Consider the following 22,520-nt stretch of genomic DNA (forward strand, 5'->3'; position numbering starts at 1 on the left):
TGGGGTTCTGCACTGTAAATAGTTGCACAAATAAAAACCTGCAAAAGACAGGTCGGAGTCCTGCCTGGTTACTCTTGAGCAACCACATCACCACCTGACACTCCTGTTTAATATAATAGTATTAGAAACAGAATATCTGTATTTTTTTATAAAAGAGCTTCTTCCTGCCCCTGAGAAATTTAAACTTTCCCAGTTTGATAGATCTATTTTTATTTCTCTAATTGATTTGGAATGATTGACTTGACTTAGATCTTCCAAATCTCCAGATTCTCAGATATCCAGCTGGGGTCTCCTTTAATCTACACTTTCTGTTTCCCATGTGTGTTACAAAGTTAACTGGCCGGTGCTGTCCACCTCCAGTCACATCAGGCCCCCAGGGAACAGTGGGCAGTGCCCACTTAGCCAATCCAGGGGCTTGAGGGGTTGCAAGCAGCCTGCCCCTACCCTACTTAAGAGGGCGGCCAGGTGTGAGGATCGTTGTGGGATTTTTCCACTCACCCACCTAGTCTTTAAGGGCCCGTCCATGGGGGGGGGGGGAGTGAGCACGTTGCCTATGAGCCTTGCTATGGTTTATTCAGTCGCCATATCCAGGGCCAAGGGAATTTTCTCCTGCAAGCAAATAGGCCAGCTTGCAGGTTTTTGCCTACCTCACATCAGCTTTCACAACTTTGGCAAATAAGGCATTGGTCTGGATACAGTGGTACCTCGCAAGACAAATGCCTCGCAAGACGGAAAACTCGCAAGAAGAAAGAGTTTTCCGTTTTTCGAGGTCCTTCGCCAGACGAATTTCCCTATGGGCTTCCTTTGCAAGACGAAAGCCCATAGGGAAATCTCCGGGGACAGCGGGGAAGCGCAGCGCGTCTTCCCCACTGTCCTCGGACCTCCTCCGAAGGCTGGCAGTGGGGCGGAGAGACCTTCTCCCCCCGCCAGCCTTCGGAAGGCTGCTCCGAAGGCTGGCGGTGGGGCGGAGAGACCTCCACCTGCTGCCAGCCTTCGGAAGGCTGCTCCGAAGGCTGGCGGTGGGGCGGAGAGCCCTTCTCCCCACGCCAGGGAGGTGTGAGGAGGTCAAGGAAACAAGTAAATGAAAGACAAGACATGGAAAGATGGATTTGTTTTTAATTGTTTTTATTTTTTCCTGTATTTTGTATTTTCTGTTTTTCTTTTTCTTTTTTTTTTTCTTTTTGTGATCTTTTGAAACTTCAAAAAATATTAAGTTAAAAAAAGAAAAGAAATCGTGCTCCAGAGGCGTGGCAGCAGCACGAGGCCCCATTAGCTAAAGTGGTCTTCAGGTTAAGAACAGTTTCAGGTTGGACTTCCGGGGTGGCGCCTTCGGCAATGGCTGCCTCCCTCTGAACTGGAGGGACCAGCTCTGCGCGAAATGGGCAGATGAAGCCTGTGACCATGGGACTCGGCGGGCACCTTTAGCGCCCCCCCAACCCACTAAGGAACCCACCAACGGGCTCCAAAGTGAAGAGGGGGAAGTGGCGCGGTGCTGAGAGTCATCGGCTATTTCCGTGGAGCGAAGCCGCATAGCTGTTGCCAGAGAGCGCTGCCTTTTTCCTGGAACAATTGGGACTTTAAAACAACAACCCGTGAGTAGTACGGAAATTGGATTCTTTAAATATCTTTAAATTCGACACTGATCGGGGAAGGTCCAAACAGGAAGTCTGCCTCCCCTTTCTGTAAATATTCTAAAGCAAAGAACCTCCAACTAAGATAGTGAAGAGCTTTATCTTTTGCAAAAGATTTTAATTCTACCGATTGAGATCACAAGAAAATTTATTTGGAAGCTGGGGAACCTGCGGGAGAAGAACTAAATTTAAAAATTGATGTGCCACCCCACCCCCCTGGACCCAGGAGTGGGCTGTGAGAGCCGGCTGATGAGCAATTGAACAATTTGACAGCTGTCAAGTTAGCTGTCAAGATACAAAAAGAGGACTTTGTCTCTGCTGCTTATATTGGTTACAAGTTTATGTTTTAAAAGAAGGAAGGACTGCTACAATTTAACGTATGGAACTTTTGGTTTTGTGCTGAAAGGAGTAAAAAGAAACTTAAATCCCCCTAGAGGGAGTCTTGGGACATTGCATTAAGAACCAGCTGAGAAATTGTTTTTTGACCTTGATATGCTTAAGAATGGCAGCTGGTAAGGAAATCCAGTCTGAACTGAACAGGACTTTCTTTCTCTTGGGAAAGTTGCAAGGTCAAATAGGTGTTTTTACTACAAATGTTACAACTTTGGGCACAAGAGCTAGTACTAGCAATGAACTTGATAAGAACTTGGTACAGGAATTCTACTTAACTGAACAAACAGAGAAAATTGAGAAGGAGAATAATGTTGCCTTTGAAGAGAAAAGGGGGGGGGATTCAACCCTGAAGATGCAAAAGGTGAGCTGCAACTTGAGGCTTGACATGATGATAACAAGAAGAAACAAATTTCTGAAGATGGAAGCCTGGCCTGAATTGGAAAATGAAACATTTAGAGACCTCCTTATCTGGAGATCATATGACCCTTGGATTATAAATTTGATTCAGCTGGAAGTTGGAGCTATGGGGACATTTGGAATTCAAAGGAGAATGAAACAAGATGTGGAATACCCTATAGGCCTTATCTTCAAGTACGTAGGCCTGGCTGAAAGAAACGTGGATGCTGCAGGGTGGGAGTCTCCCCGAGATTTGGTCTTGAATATTAAAGACTATCAAAAAGACTGGCAGAGGAGTTATGAGAGAGATTTAAGAGCCTCAGACATAAGATCACCGGGTTGATGGTCTTATTTTGAGATTTGTTGGGGACTGAAACCGGGAAGGGGGATGGGTGGAACGAAAAATGGGAATTTAAAGTGTACATAATATAAGTTGCTTTTTTGTTTGTTTGTTTGTTTGTTTGTTTGTTTGTTGTCTTACTTTTAGGAGAATTGGAAATTCGTGGAAGGGAATTTTCTTTCGACCTTAGGGAAATGTTTTAAGAACAAGTGCCGTTATATAAGTTTGGGTGAGAGTTAAGTTTGGATAAAATTAAAAAGTGGTTTTTAAAAATATGGTAAAATTAAGGTTTTTGTTGATAAGATGTTTGAGAAAGGAATTGGATAAGGATTTGCTGAACCAACAATTTAAATCAGAATACAAAAAGGGAGGTATGAGGAGGTCTGGGAAATAAGTTAATGAAAAATAAGTAACGGAAATTTTATGTGTTTTTAATCATTTTTATTTTTGTATGTATGTTATTTTTTCTTTTTTTCTTTTTTTTGTATGTATGCAACTTTTTCTTTTTTTCTCTTTGATTTTTATTGTATTACTATTGGAAACTTTAATAAATATTCTTTTTTAAAAAAAACAGTTTCAGGTTAAGTACGGACCTCCAGAAAGAATTAAGTACTTAACCCGAGGTACCACTGTATTGGCTTGTCCACGGGAGGTGAATCAACAAGGCTTCATGGTAACATAGTGGCTTCAATGTTCTCTTGTTGAGTTGCCCTCACCTCTTGAGTTGCCCACTACTCTGCCAGGAGTCTTCTTCTTTGGCGATCCCTCGTAGCCGAGTAAGATTGTCTTCCATAAACATGGTTTTAACAATGAGTCTATAAGTGATTGTGGAGGCCAATTCTGGATCCACACGTCCTTCCACAGTGGGGACCTTGTTTTCCAGGCGGGAGTTCCTCTTGGCACAGTTCTCCCTTGGAGCGCTCACAGGCCAGTGTTTCCCAAGATTGATAATTTTGGCATCACTAAAGTCTGCTGGGATCGCTTCTCTTTCCCAGATTTTTTTCAATTAACTTGTGAAGTTGTTGTGCAAGTTCGATTCCACCCACTTTGAAGATTTTAGCAGGTATCCCATCAGGTCCACTGGCTTTGTTGTTTTTCATTTGGTTAATAGCTGTACACAACTCTCCTAGATTTGGAGATACTGCAAGCTCGTCTCTAATTTGTTTTTGTGGAATTTGTGAGAGGACTTCAGCAGCTACGGGGGAGATGCAGTTAAGGAGATGTTGATAGTGTTCTTTCCAGAGCAGTGCAACAGCTTCTTTATCTTTTAGAAGTGTGGTACTATCTGCTGAGTGTAGGGGGCATATGCCATGATTTATTGGCCCATAGATGGTCTTTGTGGCTTTAAAGAAACTCTGTACATCATGAGTGTTGGCTAAGTGCTGGATCTCTTGAGCACTTAGATAAAGGTAAAGGGACCCCTGATCATTAGGTCCAGTCGTGGCCGACTCTGGGGTTGCACCCTCATCTCACTTTACTGGCCGAGGGAGCCGGCGTACAGCTTCCGGGTCATGGCGAACCAGAGCAGTGCACGGAAACGCTGTTTACCTTCCCGCTGGAGTAGTACCTATTTATCTACTTGCACTTTGATGTGCTTTCGAACTGCTAGGTTGGCAGGAGCAGGGACCGAGCAATGGGAGCTCACCCAGTCGCGGGGATTCGAACTGCCGACCTTACAATCGGCAAGTCCTAGGCTCTGTGGTTTAACCCACAGCGCCACCCGTGTCCCCTTGAGCACTTAAAGGTAAAGGTAAAGGTACCCCTGCCCGTACGGGCCAGTCTTGACAGACTCTGGGGTTGTGCGCCCATCTCACTCAAGAGGCCAGGGGCCAGCGCTGTCCGGAGACACTTCCGGGTCACGTGGCCAGTGTGACAAAGCTGCATCTGGCGAGCCAGAGCTGCACACGGAAACGCCGTTTACCTTCCCGCTGGTAAGCGGTCCCTATTTATCTACTTGCACCCGGAGGTGCTTTCGAACTGCTAGGTTGGCAGGCGCTGGGACCGAGCAGCGGGAGCGCACCCCGCCACAGGGATTCGAACCGCCGACCTTTCGATCGGCAAGTCCTAGGCGCTGAGGCTTTAACCCACAGCGCCACCTGCGTCCTGAGCACTTAGTATAAACCTATTGGATATAGGTAACCCAGATCAGAGGGAAAGTGTCCCACAATGAAGTAATCTAATCTGCTTTTTTTGGAATTGGGCAGATTACTCAAGCTATGTGATGAAGCCATCCTTTTCCTCCTTTTGATCATATTAGGGAACAAACACTGTTCTTATATAGGGCAGCAAAATTCCAGATTCTATGGAGTCCTGTCTAGCTGCTAAGCCAAAAGTGGTGTCTTTGCTGTTGTTAAATTAGGCAAGCAGTCAATAAGCAGTAGAGGCACAATAGTCTTGCAATAATTTTGCAGGTGTCAGCAAATAACTTGGCAGTGAGACCTTAAATCATAAACTATTGAGTTGCAGTGAAGGCAATAACATCTGCAAAACAACAGGCAAACGCAGTGGCAGAGCAGTAAAACAGTAAAATTAAGCAAGAAAACAATAAAACACTAAAACCAGTCCATAAAACAATAAAACTTAACTAAAAAATCGGAAACTCAGTTGGGGCTGCTGGCGCTGTCAACATCTGACTGGAAGTTTTGCATTTTATGATTCTAATAGCAGAGGTTCAGAGAGAGAGAGAGAGAGAGAGAATGAGAGAGTTATATAGATAGATAGATAGATTGATATTTCTTTCTTTGATGGTGTCTGTATGGTTCTGTCATGGCCTTGGGCTAGTAAAATAAAGCTTATCTTCTGAAAGGTTCTTATCAGGTAGCAGGTGGGCTGCCTGATGCTGGATACATACATGCCCAATGCCATAGCCAAACCTACTGTTTCCTGTAATCAATAAAGCTGTGGCTTAATTCTGTCTGATCGATATTGATCCAGAGTAGATTCCAATGTATAGCTAGCAGAGTAAAAACTTAAACACACTGCAGGATTCCCAAAAAAATAGACCAGAGGCAATTGTATTTCATACAGCAGAACTTTACTGAGGAATGATGAGGAATGGTGGAATGGAGGAGAGTAGTAGGTCAGGCTTAGCTCGGAAAGAAGGAGATATGAGAGCCATCTTCAAATATCTCAAGGGCTGTCTCATGAAAGATAGAGCAGGCTTGCTTTGTCCTGCTCTGGAAGGTAGGGCCCAAACCAATGAATTCTAATTCCATGTGTCAGGGGTTCAGAAGGAGAGACACAGGAGGGGGAGCAAATGGAGAGTGAGGAGGAGGAGTACGAGGGGGGCGCAGGCAGTGACAGTGGCCAGAGTTATTCCACAAGCCTCTCTAGCGAATCGGAGGACTCACAGAAGGGAGCGCCGGTGGCCAGAGCAAGGGAGATTCCAAGGGAGAAACCTCAAGAGGGAGGGGCCAGCGGGGAGTCCCTGAACAGCAGCTGGAGATCAGGGCCAGCGTCTCCACCAGAGCGCAGTGGGGAGGGGGAGTCCCAGGAGTCGGGACCAGTGTCCTCACCACCAGAGGGAGGAGAGGAGTCAGGTTTGGCAACACCCACATCAGGAAGCGTGGAAACGGTCAGAAGGAAAGTCACCGGCTGGGCGCGCGCGCCAAGTTCAAATGTACAGGAGCGCGGCACAGCGGGGAGCCCGGGAAGGGAGCCAGGTCCTAAAGCCCGCCGGAGGGAGGGGCAAGACTCAGGAGGCTCCGCGTCAGAGGAGTCCAGGAAGGAGGGAACCCCAGAGGGCAGAAGGACCCAACGCAGGAAAGAGCAGCGCAAGAGGTGGAGCCGGGCTAGAATCTTAAACTGGTGTGGGTGGAGCAGTGAGTCAGAGGGGACTTAGCCGGTCTAGCGTTAAGACGTGGGCCTGCGCGCCCAGAGCTTGGAAATGGAAACTAAACTTCAATAAAGACTTTTGTATATAATATCCACTGGGCGTTGGTCCTCTGTGAGCTGGGACCTAGCGGCAGTCCTGACACCATGAATTCTAGGATTCTATGATAAATGCCATTTTGTTCCATTTTGACCTGGCATTGCTATCCCCCACTCTCACCAACTGCCCCCCCACCTCCTTCTGATCTGGGCCAATACCCAATTCCACTCTGTTGCTTGGAAGCAGCTGCCTGTTACTTCACACACCTTTGCTGCCTGTGGACATTCGATGCTCATGGAGCAATATTTGTCTGACTTGGAGCCAGACGTGGTGAGGAAACAGAACTTAGCGGTGTGACCACAGGCTTCCCACCTTGCCTGCTGCATTGTGCACTTCAGTCTCTTAGGAAAGGATGCTGAAGACATCCCATGTCTGTGTAGGTTGCAAAATATGAGCAAATGCCCAGTAAATTTCACACGACAGGACACAGCACAGACCAACAGCTCACAACTGGCACTAATAATCCTCCCCCAGAATAATATGAGAGCGCGATCCTCACTTTGGAGTGCCCCTCTTCTGAGCCCCCCTCTCTCTCCCACAGACACACAACAATGCACACAATTTTATGCCAATGCCTGCCATTGTCAACAATATCGAAACAAAGTGTTGATTCAGCACTACAAGTAAAATACAAGCAGCACAACACACACATTCAGACCAGTTCAGAAAGCAGCAGGTTGGTGATCAAAGAGCATTCGGGGGAAAGAGAGGATTGTACCTGCCCTTCCTTTGGAAAAACGGATATAGAGGATGATGGATGGCATGGAAGAGTTTGGTGCTGGAATGACTGGGTTGTTTCCAAGGCTGCTGTCCTGTTCAGGCAAGAGATTTCTGCTTGGTATAGGACATTTCCCTCCTCCCCACTGAAGACTCCCCCAGGCAACCTCAAAATCTGCTCTAAAGATTGGAATGACTCTCCAGAACAGATGTGGTGGTTCCTGGGGCAGAGATGGGTTTAGGGCAGTGTTTTCCCACATGAGGTGTGGGGTAGGGGTGCTGAGTTTTGTCCTTGCACCAGGCACCACTGAAATTTGAAAGATCAACGTCCACCATTGTCCAGGGAGAGGAGAGGAATCAGGGGTCAATTTGTGAATTTGGAGACAAGCCACTGAGGTGCAGATGGTGGAGAGAAAGCCCAGGCAGAAATGATGGTATGAGGTGTGGATCTGAAGGACTTAGCATGAGAAGAGCCCTGAAACGGACCAGCCCAAAAGCTAGTCTAGTCCAGCACTCCTTGCTCTCTCCCACAAGCTCACACTCTCTTTTGTAAACCAATAAGAGGCTGTTTTCACAAGCAAGCGGCATAGAAATATAAAAACTCCCATCAGCCTCAGCCTCACATGGTCCTGCATGGGGCGATGAGAGTAGTAGTCCCAAACATCTGGAGGGCACCAGGCTGGTGAAGGCTGTGGTGTGACCTGTGTCCAGCTCTCCCATCATCCCCCTTTGGTCTCCATCCCAACAAGGACTTCAAGACTTGCGTTCTCGCTCTCTTTCACAGTGGACATTTCTTTTGTTGTCCACCAGCATTACGCTTTCCATTCTGAAGTTGGGAATGGAGTAGTTGTTTTGGAAGACACTAATCAGGCATCTAAACCACATGACCAGTCCAACAAAGTTGATGTTGAAGAATCATTGCTTTGACACTGCTGTGGGGGCAATAGAAAAGAACCTTCAGCATCCAAAATAAACCAAAAATGGGAAGTAGAAGAATGACATATATGGCTATGAATTTATTTACAAATACTGTAAGCCCATTGGTTTTTTGGCCCTCATCAAACTTTGAAATGCAAAGTTGAAGCAAAGTGTAAGAATCTCTGAGAAGATATGCCTTTCATTAATTTAATATAATATAATTTCTATAAAATTTTCTCTTTTGCAATTTAGAATATTCATTTAGACAATCTTAAAATATCAATGACCTCCCGTCTTCTCTTTCCATGGTTCATTTTGCATAGCATAAATCCCTGCATATTTTATCTAAACTAAACCATTCATTATTCCATTATTATTTTCATCAAAATTTATTTACACAGTTGAATTTATCTTAATGCTGCCAACATTTTCAAGTGCACACAGTTTCCCCCCATATATTAAAAAAATGTTTTCCAATCTTCTTTAAACAAATATTCTTCTTGTTCTTTTATACTATAAGTTAGATCCTCAAGCTGCCACATATTCCATCAGTTTAAGTTACCATTCTTCTTTGGTTGGGACCTCACTTGCTTTCCATTTTAGGGCTGCCATAGTGGCATACATAAATAACCTTTTTTGAGGTGTCAAAGAAGATACGCCCCTAGGTCCCAGCTCACAGAGGACCAACGCCCGGCTGTAGTTATGTACAAAAGTCTTTATTGACGTTCAGTTTCCATTTCAAAGCCGGAGCGTGCAGCTCTACGTCTTAAACCCTAGACCGGCGAAGCTCCGTCTGAATCTCCTCCCCTTCCACACCAGTTTAAGACTCTAGCCTTGCTCCACCTCTTCCTTAGCTCCTTCCTCCTCTGGGCCCTCCTGCCCGCTGGGGTTTCATCCTTTCTGGACTCTTCTGACGCTGACCCCCCTGATTCTTGCCCCTCCTTCCGGCGGGCTTTAGGACCTGGTTCCCTATCCAGGCTACCTGCTGTGCCGATCGCCTGTACATTTGAACTTGGCGCGCGCGCCCAGCCGGCAACCTTCCTCTTGACCGTTCCCCCGCTCTCCGATGGAGGCGTGGTCAATCCTGACTCATCTTCTCTCCCTGGTGGTGAATACGCTGGCCCTGATACCTGAGACTCCTCCCCCCCACTACGCTCTGGTGGGGAAGCTGGTCCTGATTTCCAACTGCTGCTCTGGGAGTCCCCGCTGGCCCCTTGCTTCTGGGGTGTCCCCCTTGGGGCCCCCCTTGCCCTGGCCACCGGCGCCCCCTTCTGTGAATCTTCCGATTCGCTGGAGAGGCTCATGGAATCTCTCGGGCTACTGTCATCTTCTCCTACGCTGCCCTCGGATTGCTCCCCCTCGCTCTCCATCTCCTCCCCTCCCTGCGCTCCCGCTGCGTCCCTGACAATACGTCTTTCCTTTTCCCTGCTATTTGTCCTCCAAATATGGAAAAGGAAAGGATGCTAAGAAATCACACTGTCATTCTTCAATGGATTGCTTGCCAGTGGGGTCCTCTTTGTGTTTTTGCCAGGGAAATGGAAGACATTAAATTCAGCTGACATTTAAAGGTCTGCCCAGCTAATTTCCACTTTCCACAATGTTATGTGAACCAGAACAGAATCATCCTTCCAAATTCACTCTTCTTTGAATTTTCCAAGGCAGTTCTCAGGTCACATAACGGGTACCCAAACACACACAGTGGGGTACCAGTGCCACTGATAAGGCACAAGAAAGAGCCTTTCAAAACCATCTAATTTTGTGGCACTATCTCTTGTAGGAGCAAACTCCATTCTTTAACTATGTGCTGTGAAGGATCTTTTTTAAATGCATTATCTGAAGAAACCTTAACTCTGCAAAGGGCATAAGGAGATCCCTGCTGGATCAGACCAGCAGCCTACCAGAGTCAACCATTGTTGGGAATAGTAACTAGAAGTCTACCAGAAACACATATGTGAGAAACAGCCACACCCTCTCTTGTGATTCTGAGCAACTGAAGTTCAGAGACCTACAGACTCCAGCAGTGGAGGGGAGACAGAGCCCTGGGGGCCAGGAGCTCTGATAGCCCTCTCCTCCAAGAATGTGCTTTTCCTCCATTAACTTCATGGTAAAGTCAATGCATTGCTGGGAAATTAATTCTCCAGTGGCATAGCTTCAGAAACAACTCTCTCTGCTTCTCTTAGTCACTGACACTAGCCTGGTTTGTGGTCATTCTTCCATAGGTGGTTTTGCACAAGAGAATTACTCAAATCTGGACGGCTCTTCTCATGTTCTTCTGCCCCGCAGGGTTTGTGACATCTAACCTGTAAAAGACATTTGGCTTCCCACAAGGTTTCAACAGTCCTCCATCCACCCATAAGTAGAGGAACCTCTCCTTCCCCAGACAACTGCTCTTCCACTTGGCTTCTGGCATCTCCAGGATTCCCACCAACCTCCAGCCATGAAGATCTTCTGCCTCCTCTCTGTCGCCTTCCTCCTCCTGATGCTGGTGGCTCCAGGTATGGCCTTCTTCTCAGATGCTTCTTCTCTGAGCTCCACAGCTCTCAGCTTTATTCCTTTTAAACCTGCCTCTGAATACAAGTTGCTGGGAATTCCAAAGGGATGGGTAGGGAATTCTCTTGCCCCTCGGTCCCCCTTGAGAGCGTCCCAAATGGGGCATCTGGTTGGCCACTGTGAATCTGAATTGGTCCCACCTCCCTGCAGAGGGGAAGGGTCACAGAGAAGTCCAGTTGCACCAGGAAGTGATCTGACCATGGCACTTCTTTTGTTTTGCTTTTTCTTAGTGTCAGATCACCCACATCCATAGAGGAAAACATCAGTTCTAAGGCTTGTCCACAGCTATGAGTTGGGCCAAACTTATTCAGGGACAGCCCCATGGAGACCATGTTTTCCACGAAGTCCCGAGCGGCCCCTTGTAAGTTTGTGTTGGCATGGATGTTAAAATCCCCTTGGACAATCAAACTAGGTGTCCCCAGGAGAACATCCGCCAAGACCTGAAGCAGCTTGGGCAGGGAATCCCTAGTGCAGATGGGAGGTTGGTACACCAAAAGGAATCCTGTACTGCCCCTATTGCCCAGCTTTCAGAACATGCACTCAGAAAACTGGGTCTTCCCAAGAGGGTGCCTGGTACAAGCTAATGACTTCCTAAAAATCACTGCAAATATGACCTGGGTTGCTGTGCATAAGAGAAACCTGATGGATAAGCAGCAGCAAGAACAGGCCCATCTGCTTCATCCAACCAAATCTCTGTTACACATGCCAGGTCAAGTCCTCCATCCACAATAAAATAATGGATGGCAGTGGTCTTGTGAATCATTGACCTGGCATTGCACAGCAGCACCTTCAGGTCATGTAGATCTCCCTTGTTGATTCCAGTGTCCTTCCAGTCAGGACCAGACCCGGAGGCAGGAATAGTCTTCTAACAACAACTAAACCTGCCTCCTTGGTAATGACATGGGCTGGTCTTAGCGTAACTCCGCCTCCTGCCCGTGATCACTGAAATCAGGTGTCCCAGTGCATCCCCCACCCCCACCCCGGTGGAACCTGCCCCAGCCATTCTGTTGGCTGGGACCCACTCTCAAGCAGCCCTGAGCCTCTCCCCTTCAGAACAGAATACAAACTATACAATAAACCAATAAAACAGTAATAATAATAATAATAATAATAATAATAATAATATCTTTATTGTCATTGCCCCCTCTCAGGGACAACGAAATTACTTGGCTGCTCCATCCACCCAGATAGGGCACTCCATTTAAAATCAAAACAACTATAAAAACACTAATTAAAACAATATAATATAATACAGCAAGGAAGATTAGATGACTTCAAAGTCCAGGCTTCCCATTCAGGGCCGAGATCGCTCTGGAGAAGAAGCTGTTCTTGAGACGGCTCGTTCTTGTCATCATCGTCCGGTATCTCCGTCCCGACGGCAGGAGCTCGAAGAGACAGTGACCAGGATGCGATGGATCTTTTACTATGTCCAGTGCCTTCCTATGGCACCTTGTGGCATAAATCTGCTCTAAGGTGGAGAGTGGGCAGCCAACAATGCTCTCTGCTGCCTTAACAACTCTGCACAACACCATCCTGTCCTGGGTAGTACAGCTTCCGTACCACACACATAAGCCATAAGTGAGCACGCTCTCAATGGCACAGTGATAGAAGGCAAGCAGCAGTTTCTGCGGAAGATGGTTTTTCCTTAGGATTCTTAAAAGTACAGTCTCTGCTGCGCCTTCTTCACAAGCCCCCTTGTGTTGACACTCCAGGACAGATCCTCTTGTAATTCAATACCCAAAAATCTGAACGTTGTTACCCTCTCCACACAGACCCCATCAATCAGAAGTGGCTGGACATTGCTCTTCTGTCTCCTGAAGTCCACCACAAGCTCCTTTGTCTTCCTTGTATTTATGAGCAAGTTGTTAGCTCTGCACCACTCTGTCAGCCGCTCCACCTCATCTCTATAATCCGTTTCACCCTCCCTTTCAGAGATGAGCCCAATCACGGTTGTGTCATCTGCAAATTTGACAACCCTATTACTAGGGTGAGCAGCGACACAATCGTACGTGTAGAGAATATAAAGGAGCGGACTAAGTACGCATCCCTGTGGTGTTCCTGTGTTAGTCTTAAGTGTATTAGAGGTATAAGGGCCCAACCGAACCCTCTGGGTGCGGTCCGACAGAAAGGCCGATATCCACCCACAAAGTGATAACGGGAGCCCCAGATCTTCCAGTTTAGACACCAGACGTTGTGGTAGAATGGTATTAAATGCCGAGCTGAAATCTAAAAAAAGCAGTCTGGCATAACCCCCCCGCTGCTCCAAATGTGCAAGAACGGCATGGAGGGCAATCGCCACAGCGTCCTCTGTCGATCTTTTCGTTTTATAAGCAAATTGGAATGTGTCCAGTCCCTCTGGTAAACAGGCAATGACATAATTTCGTACCAGCTTTTCAAAGCACTTCATGATTATAGGTGTGAGTGCTACTGGACGAAAGTCATTCAGATCTTCCGGGTTAGATTTTTTTGCTATTGGAACGATAGTAGAGGACTAATTAGTAGAAACTAATTAAAAAAATTAAATTAATTAAATTAATTAATTAATTAATTAAAAAACAACAACAATTTACAGCTATACTAATATTAAACTAATCCCCAGCCCCAACTAAATGTTTATCCCACCCGCAACAGAGCAGAGAAAAAGAAAAAAATAAACCACCAAAGATTAAAAACTATTTAAAAGCATTTAAAAGCATTTAAAAGCATTTTTGACATTTGCCCCAACCCGAGTTTGTTCCAGTGAGTCTGGGCTCTTCAGCACTCACGGCAGGACAATGTCCCTCTGTCCCAGGAGTCTGCTTTTTTCCTGTTAGGTAATTATTTACTATTACACAGATGCTATATATTTAAGAGCATACATGCTGCCTGCTTTAATCTCTTCCATTGAAAATGATAAGTAAATATTGAGATATTTCCTAAATTGCACACTGTTATCCTATCTCAAACCAGAATTGCACCATGTGTCTGTTTTTTTGCAGGGGGTGGGGTTGCTGTCAATATTTATTTCTCTCCCCCCCCCATTATTGTTCTGCTTACCATCTGGACTCTGCCCAAAACTTTGGTCTACAAAAGCCACTGGGGATCCCAGGGAACCAAGCATCACTCTCCAGGGAGCCGCAGAGATGAAGGTTCTGGCCCTCACCCTCTTCTGCCTCCTCCTTGCAGGGAATGAAGCCAAAGTGTATAAGAAATGTGAACTGGCTGCGCGACTGAAACGGGCTGGGATGGATGGATATCGTGGTGTCAGCCTGGCCAACTGTGAGTTTGCTCTTCCTTTCCCTTCAGCTTTGCTATTTCTGGTGTTTTGGGGCAAAGCTGAAATGGGGACTTCTTTTCAGGAAAAGGTTCACACAAACCCTGCTGCCCATCAGAATGCCCCAACTTTCATTAATCTTTGAAAGATCAAGAAGCTGCACATCTATAGGGCCAAACCAAATTTATCCTCCTTACTAATGTGAGATTATGAAAAGTACTAGTCAGCTGGAATGCAAGAAACTTAAGTGAAAATGTCTATTTAAGACCATTGGGGGGGGGGTTAGACGTTACAGACAGCTTTTACAGTGAACATTGTAAGAATGTTTTTAAATTATTCTGTTTCAAAATGCTGCGACTTTGACAAAAAAGATTGCACACCCAGCGTGTACCCAAATTGTAAGCCTTCTCTTGTTCACTTTGTTCCAGGGATCTGTACTGCTTATCATCAAAGCTCATTTAACACTAGACTCGTGGGGCCACAAACCTCCAGCGGCAATCGTGAGTATGGAATCTTTCAGATAAGCAGCCGTTGGTGGTGCGACAATGGACATGGCTCAACAGCCAATGCGTGTGGGATCTCCTGCTATGGTAAGCAACTTGATACTACAGGGAATGCTAGCTTCCACTTCTTTAATTCAGTTCACATTTGAAGGTGAATCTACCTAATTTGCACTTTCTGAAACAATACACGGACAAACACACTGCACATTCTTCAAAACTCACACTTCTAATCTTGCAATGCACTTCCCAAGCCAACTGCATTGGGCACAGTATGCCTATAAATACATATATTTACAAAAAATTGCATACAAAAGTGCATTAAAAAGGTAAAGGGACCCCTGACCATTAGGTCCAGTCGTGGCCGACTCTGGGGTTGAGGCGATCATCTCGCTTTATTGGCTGAGGGAGCCGGCGTAAGTGCATTAGATTACAGAAAATTGCATACAAAGCTGTCATTCAGGAGAATTTCACACCAAATAACTGCTAGATTTTTTAAAAAAGAAAAGAAATCCACAACCTCCCGCCCTCCACCCCCAGGTGTCTCTGTCCAGCTCTCAGGACTGTCCTTAGTCAGTGTCCCCAATGTTTTCGGTATGGTGACCCACAAATCCAAACTTAAAAGACCTAGTGACTACAGATTTATTGTCAAATGAATTTTGGACCTTACGACTTCCAGAAATGCTGGTACTAATATCTTAATAAATTTTAAAATGTGTCTCCTATACTTCTTGTACCCCCTTTTTTGTTGAATTTGTGGTGAACTTTTAATGACAGGGTTAATAATAAAAATTAAAACTACATAATGAAATTCAAAATGTTTCACAGAGTATAGGTTCCATTTATTTGTTAGAGTTAAAGCCATTGGGGTGAACATAGGGAAAATTGCAGAGAGTACAGTACAGTCATTGCTGCTTCCCTCCCCGCAAACTTCATGTTTATCATGGAAAGCCAGCTGTGTGTGCCCTGTTTGTCCTGACTGTGTCACTTAATATTGTTTTTACATGCAAATGTACACACTGGTACCACTGTTGTCCAATAACACCAGGGAGCACTCCTTGTACCAGGAAAATCTATCCAAGGTACAAGGGAGCACTCCTTGTACCAGGAAAATCTATCCAAGGTAGCCAGACGACACTATTGTGTACACACAGAGCACACACATGCCCTCGCACATACACATCACAGACATACATGAAGTTTTGTGTCTCTCGCTCCACCTTATACTGCACAGATATACATTCACTCAGATATGCCTCTCTCTCTCTGCTCAGGTGCTTGTCTTACTCTCTCTCTCTCTCTCTCTCTCACGCACCACATGTGCATGTGTGCATCCCTCCGCCTGCACCAGCAGAGCATTGTGGGTTGCTGCCCCCTCCCCTGGTGGACAGGGCATTTGGGGCGGGCGCCAGGGGGTGGCACAATGGAAGACAATCTTACTCGGCTACAAGTGATCGCCAAAGAAGAATGTAACCCTTTTTTCTCACTTGCATGAAGCAACATGTAAATCTGTCCCTCCCTTCTATCCATCACACACACACACACATCACACATAACATCTCTCCCACCTTCCTCACACAGCTTGCACATCTCTCTTGCAGTAACACAAACATTACTTGAGCGCTAACGTCCCAATTCTAAAAAGCATCTTCATAAGGCTAAAGAACCATCTGTCAACAGCACCACCTAGTGGGCTGCGAGGAGACCTAGGCCTCTCCTTTACTTTCCCAACCCTTTTTAAAGAAAACGTCGCCAGCACAAGGCAAAAGAGGCACCTGCTGGTGGTTGGTGGATAGCAGAGTCCTGAAAGTGCCGAGACATCCCTGCTGCTCCTCCCCATCCCACCCCTTCCATTTAGCCTTACTTACCGTGGGACAAACAAAGCACTCACTGCTTGCTGGCAGGCAGCAGCAGCCTGAGCATGCAGGATAACCCCACAGCTCCTTCCTTCCTTTCCCAACCTTTCATTTCAAGTAAACATCTGAAGGCAGGCAGCTGTGTGAACAAAAGTTCCTTGCCAAAGTTTTCCAACAGGGGGAGAAAGCACTGAAGCAATTGACCCACTTCTACAGGTTTGGCTGCCCACTTGCAGGTTGAGACCCACAGGCTGGGAAACATTGCCCTATGCCAGGGGTAGGCAACCGAAGGCCCATGGGCCGGATGCGGCCCAATCTCCTTCTCAATCCAGCCTGCGGACGGTCCAGGAATCAGCGTGTTTTTACATGAGTAGAATGTGTACTTTTATTTAAAATGCATCTCTGGGTTATTTGTGGGGCATAGGAATTTGTTCATTTTTAAAAAAATATATGGTCTGAGGGACGGTGGACCGGCCCACAGCTGAAAAAGGTTGCTGACCCCTGTCCTAGGCCATGACCTCTCACTAGACCATGCTCTGCCCCACTGCCTCTCCTCTGTATCCTCCTGCTTTTACCAGGTTGCAATGTCTCCTGGAACTGTGACCTTGCTTGTCTGGATGGAGGATGAGATGGCCATTTTTAAAGAACTGATTTCATTCTCTGGCTAGAATGCAGCTGACTAGAAGGGATCCCCCGCTTGGTGCTATAATGATTGAATGCCAGCTCAAGGGGGAAATGCTTTAAGTGTTCCCCAAAAGTTGGATGGATCTCTAGGAAAAGGTGTTCCACAGTTCAGAGGCAGCCCCTGCAACCTTGGGGGTGTTTGTATTCTGGGGTTTGCATTTTAGGAATCCCCAGTAACCTCCTTTGCTTTCTGACAAATCTTTGCCAGCGTTCTTAAATGATGACATCACAAATGATATTAACTGTGCCAAGAGGATTGTCCGTGACCCCCAAGGGATGAACGCCTGGTAAGTGAATGAATTAATTGAATGAATTAATTTATTACGGTCATAGACCAGAAAAAACAACAACGATAGTTTACAAGGGGAGTAATGGTGTCAATTAAAAATTGTAAAATTATACATAAAAGCAATACACATATGCACACACACACACACACACGCACACGCACTACAATGTATGTATAGACTTAAAAAATGAGGGGGCTAATATCTCAGTGACTGGAACATTCAATACCAGCCAAGTTTTCAGTTCACATAACTGTGAAGAGGAAGGTGCTTTCACTTGACTGTTGTACAGTTGACAGCTAAAGATCCTTCCCCAATAGGCACTGACAAGGGCTAAAGATGCTTCCTTAAATGTACAGCCAGTAGTGTCCCCACTGCTCTGGGACCCTGCTGCCCTTCTCCACTTCCCCTGAGTAACTGGCAGCATCACACAGTGCTGGGAAGCTAGGAAAAGACCGCAGCCCCCCGCCCCCCGCAACACAAAGCCAGCCACCACTGTATGCAGCAAACATTTGGGTGGCTGGTGGCTACTAGGAGCTGTTAGTAGCTGTCTTGGTGGGGATTTAAGGAAATGATTTGGCAACTGAGCCAATGTGTAGTGGTGGTAAGAGAGGACCTGGGAGACTAGAGATCAAATCCAGGAAGTTCAGCCAGGAAGCTCACAGGTTGACATTGAGTCAGTCACTGTCTCACAACCCAGCCTACACAACAGTGTTTTTCTAAGGGGAAGAACCATGTATGCCACCTTGAGCTCCTTGGAGAAAAGGTGGGGTATAAATGTAGTAATAAATAAATGGGAATGCAGGAAAGGAGGAGACAGTCTGAGTTCTGTCATGGGCTGGAGCGAAGTCCTGGGGCAGATGGTTCACTTCCCAAGTTTGCTTGGAGGTCTTTCACAGAAGGCTATCAATGCTTAGCAGTCACAATGACTCTGTTCCACCTCCTTTGTTAGACACAATGTGCCTCTGAATGTGCTTCTCACTCACTGGATCATGACCTTGTCATGGTGAGTGGACTTGCACGTTCCTATGACCCTTGTGAGCGAAGCTGTTGGGAGTCGCGTACTCCCAGCAGGGTCACCCAAAGCGGTAAGGTCAAAGGGAAGGAGCTAGACAAAGAATGATCCAAGAAGTCCTCAACAGCAGAACAGGAGGAAGATAACAAGTGGCATGTTACAATGGCTGTGAAGGCAGGTGAAGGCTGCAGCAGATAAGAATTTACCGGTCATTGTTATACTCATGCCATTGGAATAGAGCTTTACTGCGAAGACTGTGTGTTGATCGGCATGCACTGATCTACACACATACAACAAATTCACACACAGGCATCTTCTAAAAAAATCCGAAACCCAAACCCCAAAAAGTCCCATAGTGGTTGGCAAATGTTTATGTGGGCAAGACCGTGAAATCTAGACGCCCCTAGTCAGGAACCGGCACATGGGTGGTAGATACAGACAGATTCAGCCATTCTGACTCAAGGAATGAGGCAGTGAGCAGCTCAGCAGCTCTGTCCATGACTGAGCAGTAAAGTTCCATGGAGGATAGGAAGCAAAATTTTGCTAGAAGGGCATCAAAATTTTGCTAGAAGGGCATCAAAATTTTGCTAGAAGGGCAGGTTTAGTCGTTGTTTGAGGACTATCCCTGCCTCCAGGTCTGGTCCTGACCGAAAGGATACAGTAATCAGCAAGGGAAACCCACATGACCTGAAAGTGTTGCTGTGCAATGCCAGGTCAATGATTAATAAAACCACTGCCATCCACGACCTGATTGTGGATGGAGGATTTGATCTGGCATGTGTGACAGAGACCTGGTTGGATGAAGCAGATGGGCCTGTCCTTGCCGCTGCTTGCCCACCAGGTTTCTCTTACGCACAGCAACCCAGGTCATGTGGGCGGGGAGGGGGGGTTGCAGTGATTTTTAGGAAGTCATTAGTCTGCACCAGGCGTCCTATTGGGAAGACCCAGTTTTCTGAGTGCATGTTCTGGAAGTTGGGCAATAGGGGCAGTACAGGATTCCTACTGGTGTACCGACCTCCCCGCTGCACCAAGGATTCCCTGCCCGAGCTGCTTCAGGTCGTGGCGGATATGCTCCTGGAGACACCTAGCTTGGTTGTCCTGGGGGATTTTAACATCCATGCCGACACGACCTTACAAGGGGCCGCTCGGGACTTCGTGGAAAGCATGGCCTCCATGGGGCTGTCCCTGAATAAGTCTGGCCCAACTCATAGCCACAGACATGCCTTAGACTTGGTGTTTACCTCTACGGATGTTGGTGATCTGACATTAACTAAAAGCGAAACAAAAGAAGTGCCATGGTCAGATCACTTCCTGGTGCAACTGGACTTCTCCGCAACCCTTCCCCTTCGCAGGGAGGTGGGACCGATTCGGATGGTCCGCCCCGCCCCCGCCACTAAATGGATCCAATTGGCTTCCAGAGAGTGGTAGGGGATGCTTTATCCCAAGTTGATGGCCTTTCAGCTGATTCCCTGGTGGCCCGCTGGAATGCGGAGTTAACCAGGGCTATTGACTGTCTGGCTCCGAAGCGCCCTCTCCGATTGCATGGAGCCCGGACAGCCCCGTGGTTTTCCCCGGAGCTGAGGGTGATGAAACAATCGTTGAGACGGCTAGAGCGCCGGTGGCGGAAAACTCATTCTGAATCAGACCGGACACGGGTTAGAGCTCAATGTCGAGCCTACCAAGTGGCAATGGCGACGGGGAAGAGGGCCTTCTTCGCCGCCTCCATTGCATCTGCAGAAAACAGCAGCAGGAGACTTTTTCAGGTGGTTCGCAATCTATCAGAACCACCTGTACCACCGGGGCCTGGTAGGGACCCCAAGATCTCCTGCAATGCTTTTGCAAAGTTTTTTGCAGATAAAATCGCTCAGATTCAGAAGGAGGTAGACTCCACTGTGGGAGCAGGGCCAGGGCGGGAGAGTGCTAGAGTTCTGTCTGGTCCTGTTACATGGGATCAATTCCAATCTGTTACCTCCGAGGATGTGGACAGGCTGCTTGGACGAGTGAAACCGACCACCTGTCTCCTTGATCCTTGCCCATCCTGGCTGATAAAAGCTCTACCTCTCCTTTAAATCAGAACCAGTGAAGGCGGTGAAGGTCCTGTGTGAGTGCCTGGAGGCGGTTGGAGGTTGGATGGCGGCTAACAGATTGAGGTTGAATCCTGACAAGACAGAAGTACTGTTTTTGGGGGACAGGAGGCGGGCAGGTGTGGAGGATTCCCTGGTCCTGAATGGGGTAACTGTGCCCCTGAAGGACCAGGTGCGCAGCCTGGGAGTCATTTTGGACTCACAGCTGTCCATGGAGGCGCAGATTAACTCTGTGTCCAGGGCAGCTGTCTACCAGCTCCACCTGGTACGCAGGCTAAGACCCTACCTCCCCGCGGACTGTCTCGCCAGAGTGGTGCATGCTCTAGTTATCTCACGCTTGGACTACTGCAACACGCTCTACGTGGGGCTACCTTTGAAGGTGACACGGAAACTGCAATTAATCCAGAATGCGGCAGCGAGACTGGTGACTGGGAGTGGCCGCCGGGACCACATAACACCGGTTCTGAGAGATCTGCATTGGCTCCCAGTACGTTTCCGAGCACGATTCAAAGTGTTGGTGCTGACCTTTAAAGCCCTAAACGGCCTCGGTCCTGTATACCTGAAGGAGCGTCTCCACCCCCATCGTTCAGCCCGGACTCTGAGATCCAGCGCCGAGGGCCTTCTGGCGGTTCCCTCATTGCGAGAAGTGAGGCTACAGGGAACCAGACAGAGGGCCTTCTCGGTAGCGGCGCCCGCCCTGTGGAACGCCCTCCCATCAGATGTCAAAGAGATAAAGAATTACCTGACGTTCAGAAGACATCTTAAGGCAGCCCTGTTCAGGGAAGTTTTTAATATATTGGGAGCCGCCCAGAGTGGCTGGGGAAAACTCAGCCAGATGGGCGGGGTATAAATAATAAATTATTATTATTATTATTATTATTATTATTATTATTATTATTATCATCATCATGGGCTGTTAATAGATGGACTTCCCGTTCACCACCAAAACTGATCATCAGCAGGGACAATGAACGGGAAGAAATACTCTGTAGCTGACACAAATGCCTCACTTGGAAATGTTGTGGAGCTTTTAAAGAAGATCCATCTCACTTGTAGTTACTTGGAAGCAACAGTCATGTGACTTCCCTCACTTCATTTTTTACTCTCATTCTGACTTTTAGGTATGCTTGGCAGAAATTTTGCAAAGGAAAAAATCTCTCAAAGTGGACAAAAGGTTGCAGACTCTGAGTTCCATGGTCCTGAATGAATTCCAGCATTTCTCTTGAGATCCCCTTTGATGAAACATCTACCTACTGCCATATAATCAAAATCCAGTTGCTTCTTTCTGGGCTAGCATTTGTATGTTGTGCCCCACCCCATGGTGGAGGGAAATGGCCCTCTTTCTATATGAATGAGGGAAAGTGATTATTATTTTTAAATGTGTCTGGGGTGGTCAGTCATCTTGCTCTGGATTGCAAGCATCTCTGCTTGAAAATCTTCAATAAATTGAACATAAACAAAACTCTTTTCTTGCTTGATGAGTGAATAGAAAGAACAGAATTAGGTCAAGCATCATCATCTCATCATAATTTGAAGGGAGGTGCAGAGGCATACCTACGTCCCTTGCACCCCTGGCAAGGAGCTTTATGGGCACACACACCAGAACAGATCACTTCTCCCCCATTTGATCTTGCTGTGACATCAGCAATGCACTGCCACACACATACACATCATAATCTCCCGCAGTCTACCTTCATGCTTCCTTGCCATCTTTCTCACCACTCAGCTCCCAGCTCTGTCTAAACTCATGACCTTATACAGATAACTAGTGACAGATTTCTGGGGTGACTTACAAATGTCAGATTGGAAAATGGGCCCCAAGTTTGCAGTCAATTTAAAATTGGAACACATCTGTCAGAGCTGCCCCTAGGTCCCAGCTCACAGAGGACCAACGCCAGGCTGTCGTTATGTACAAAAGTCTATATTGAAGTTCAGTTTCCATTTCAAAGCCGCAGCGCGCAGCTC

The 22,520-nt window shown here is 46.8% G+C and overlaps 2 protein-coding genes across 2 annotated transcripts in view; one reads left to right on the forward strand and one right to left on the reverse strand.

Annotated features, from left to right (window-relative positions):
- Positions 1–22,520, reverse strand: part of PPP6R2 (protein phosphatase 6 regulatory subunit 2) — a 221,538-nt gene that overhangs the window by 30,131 nt on the left and 168,887 nt on the right. The window lies entirely within an intron of this gene.
- LOC310826264 (lysozyme C, milk isozyme-like) lies at positions 13,951–22,017 on the forward strand. The gene is made up of 4 exons (XM_083701051.1): positions 13,951–14,134; positions 14,558–14,719; positions 17,378–17,456; positions 21,677–22,017. Exons 1-4 carry the CDS (start codon positions 13,999–14,001, stop codon positions 21,741–21,743), a joined length of 444 nt encoding a protein of 147 aa, XP_083557177.1. The 5' UTR covers positions 13,951–13,998; the 3' UTR covers positions 21,744–22,017.

The sequence above is a fragment of the Podarcis gaigeae genome, assembly GCF_964106915.1.
Source record: "Podarcis gaigeae genome assembly, chromosome: 10".
Taxonomy (NCBI): Eukaryota; Metazoa; Chordata; class Lepidosauria; order Squamata; family Lacertidae; genus Podarcis; species Podarcis gaigeae.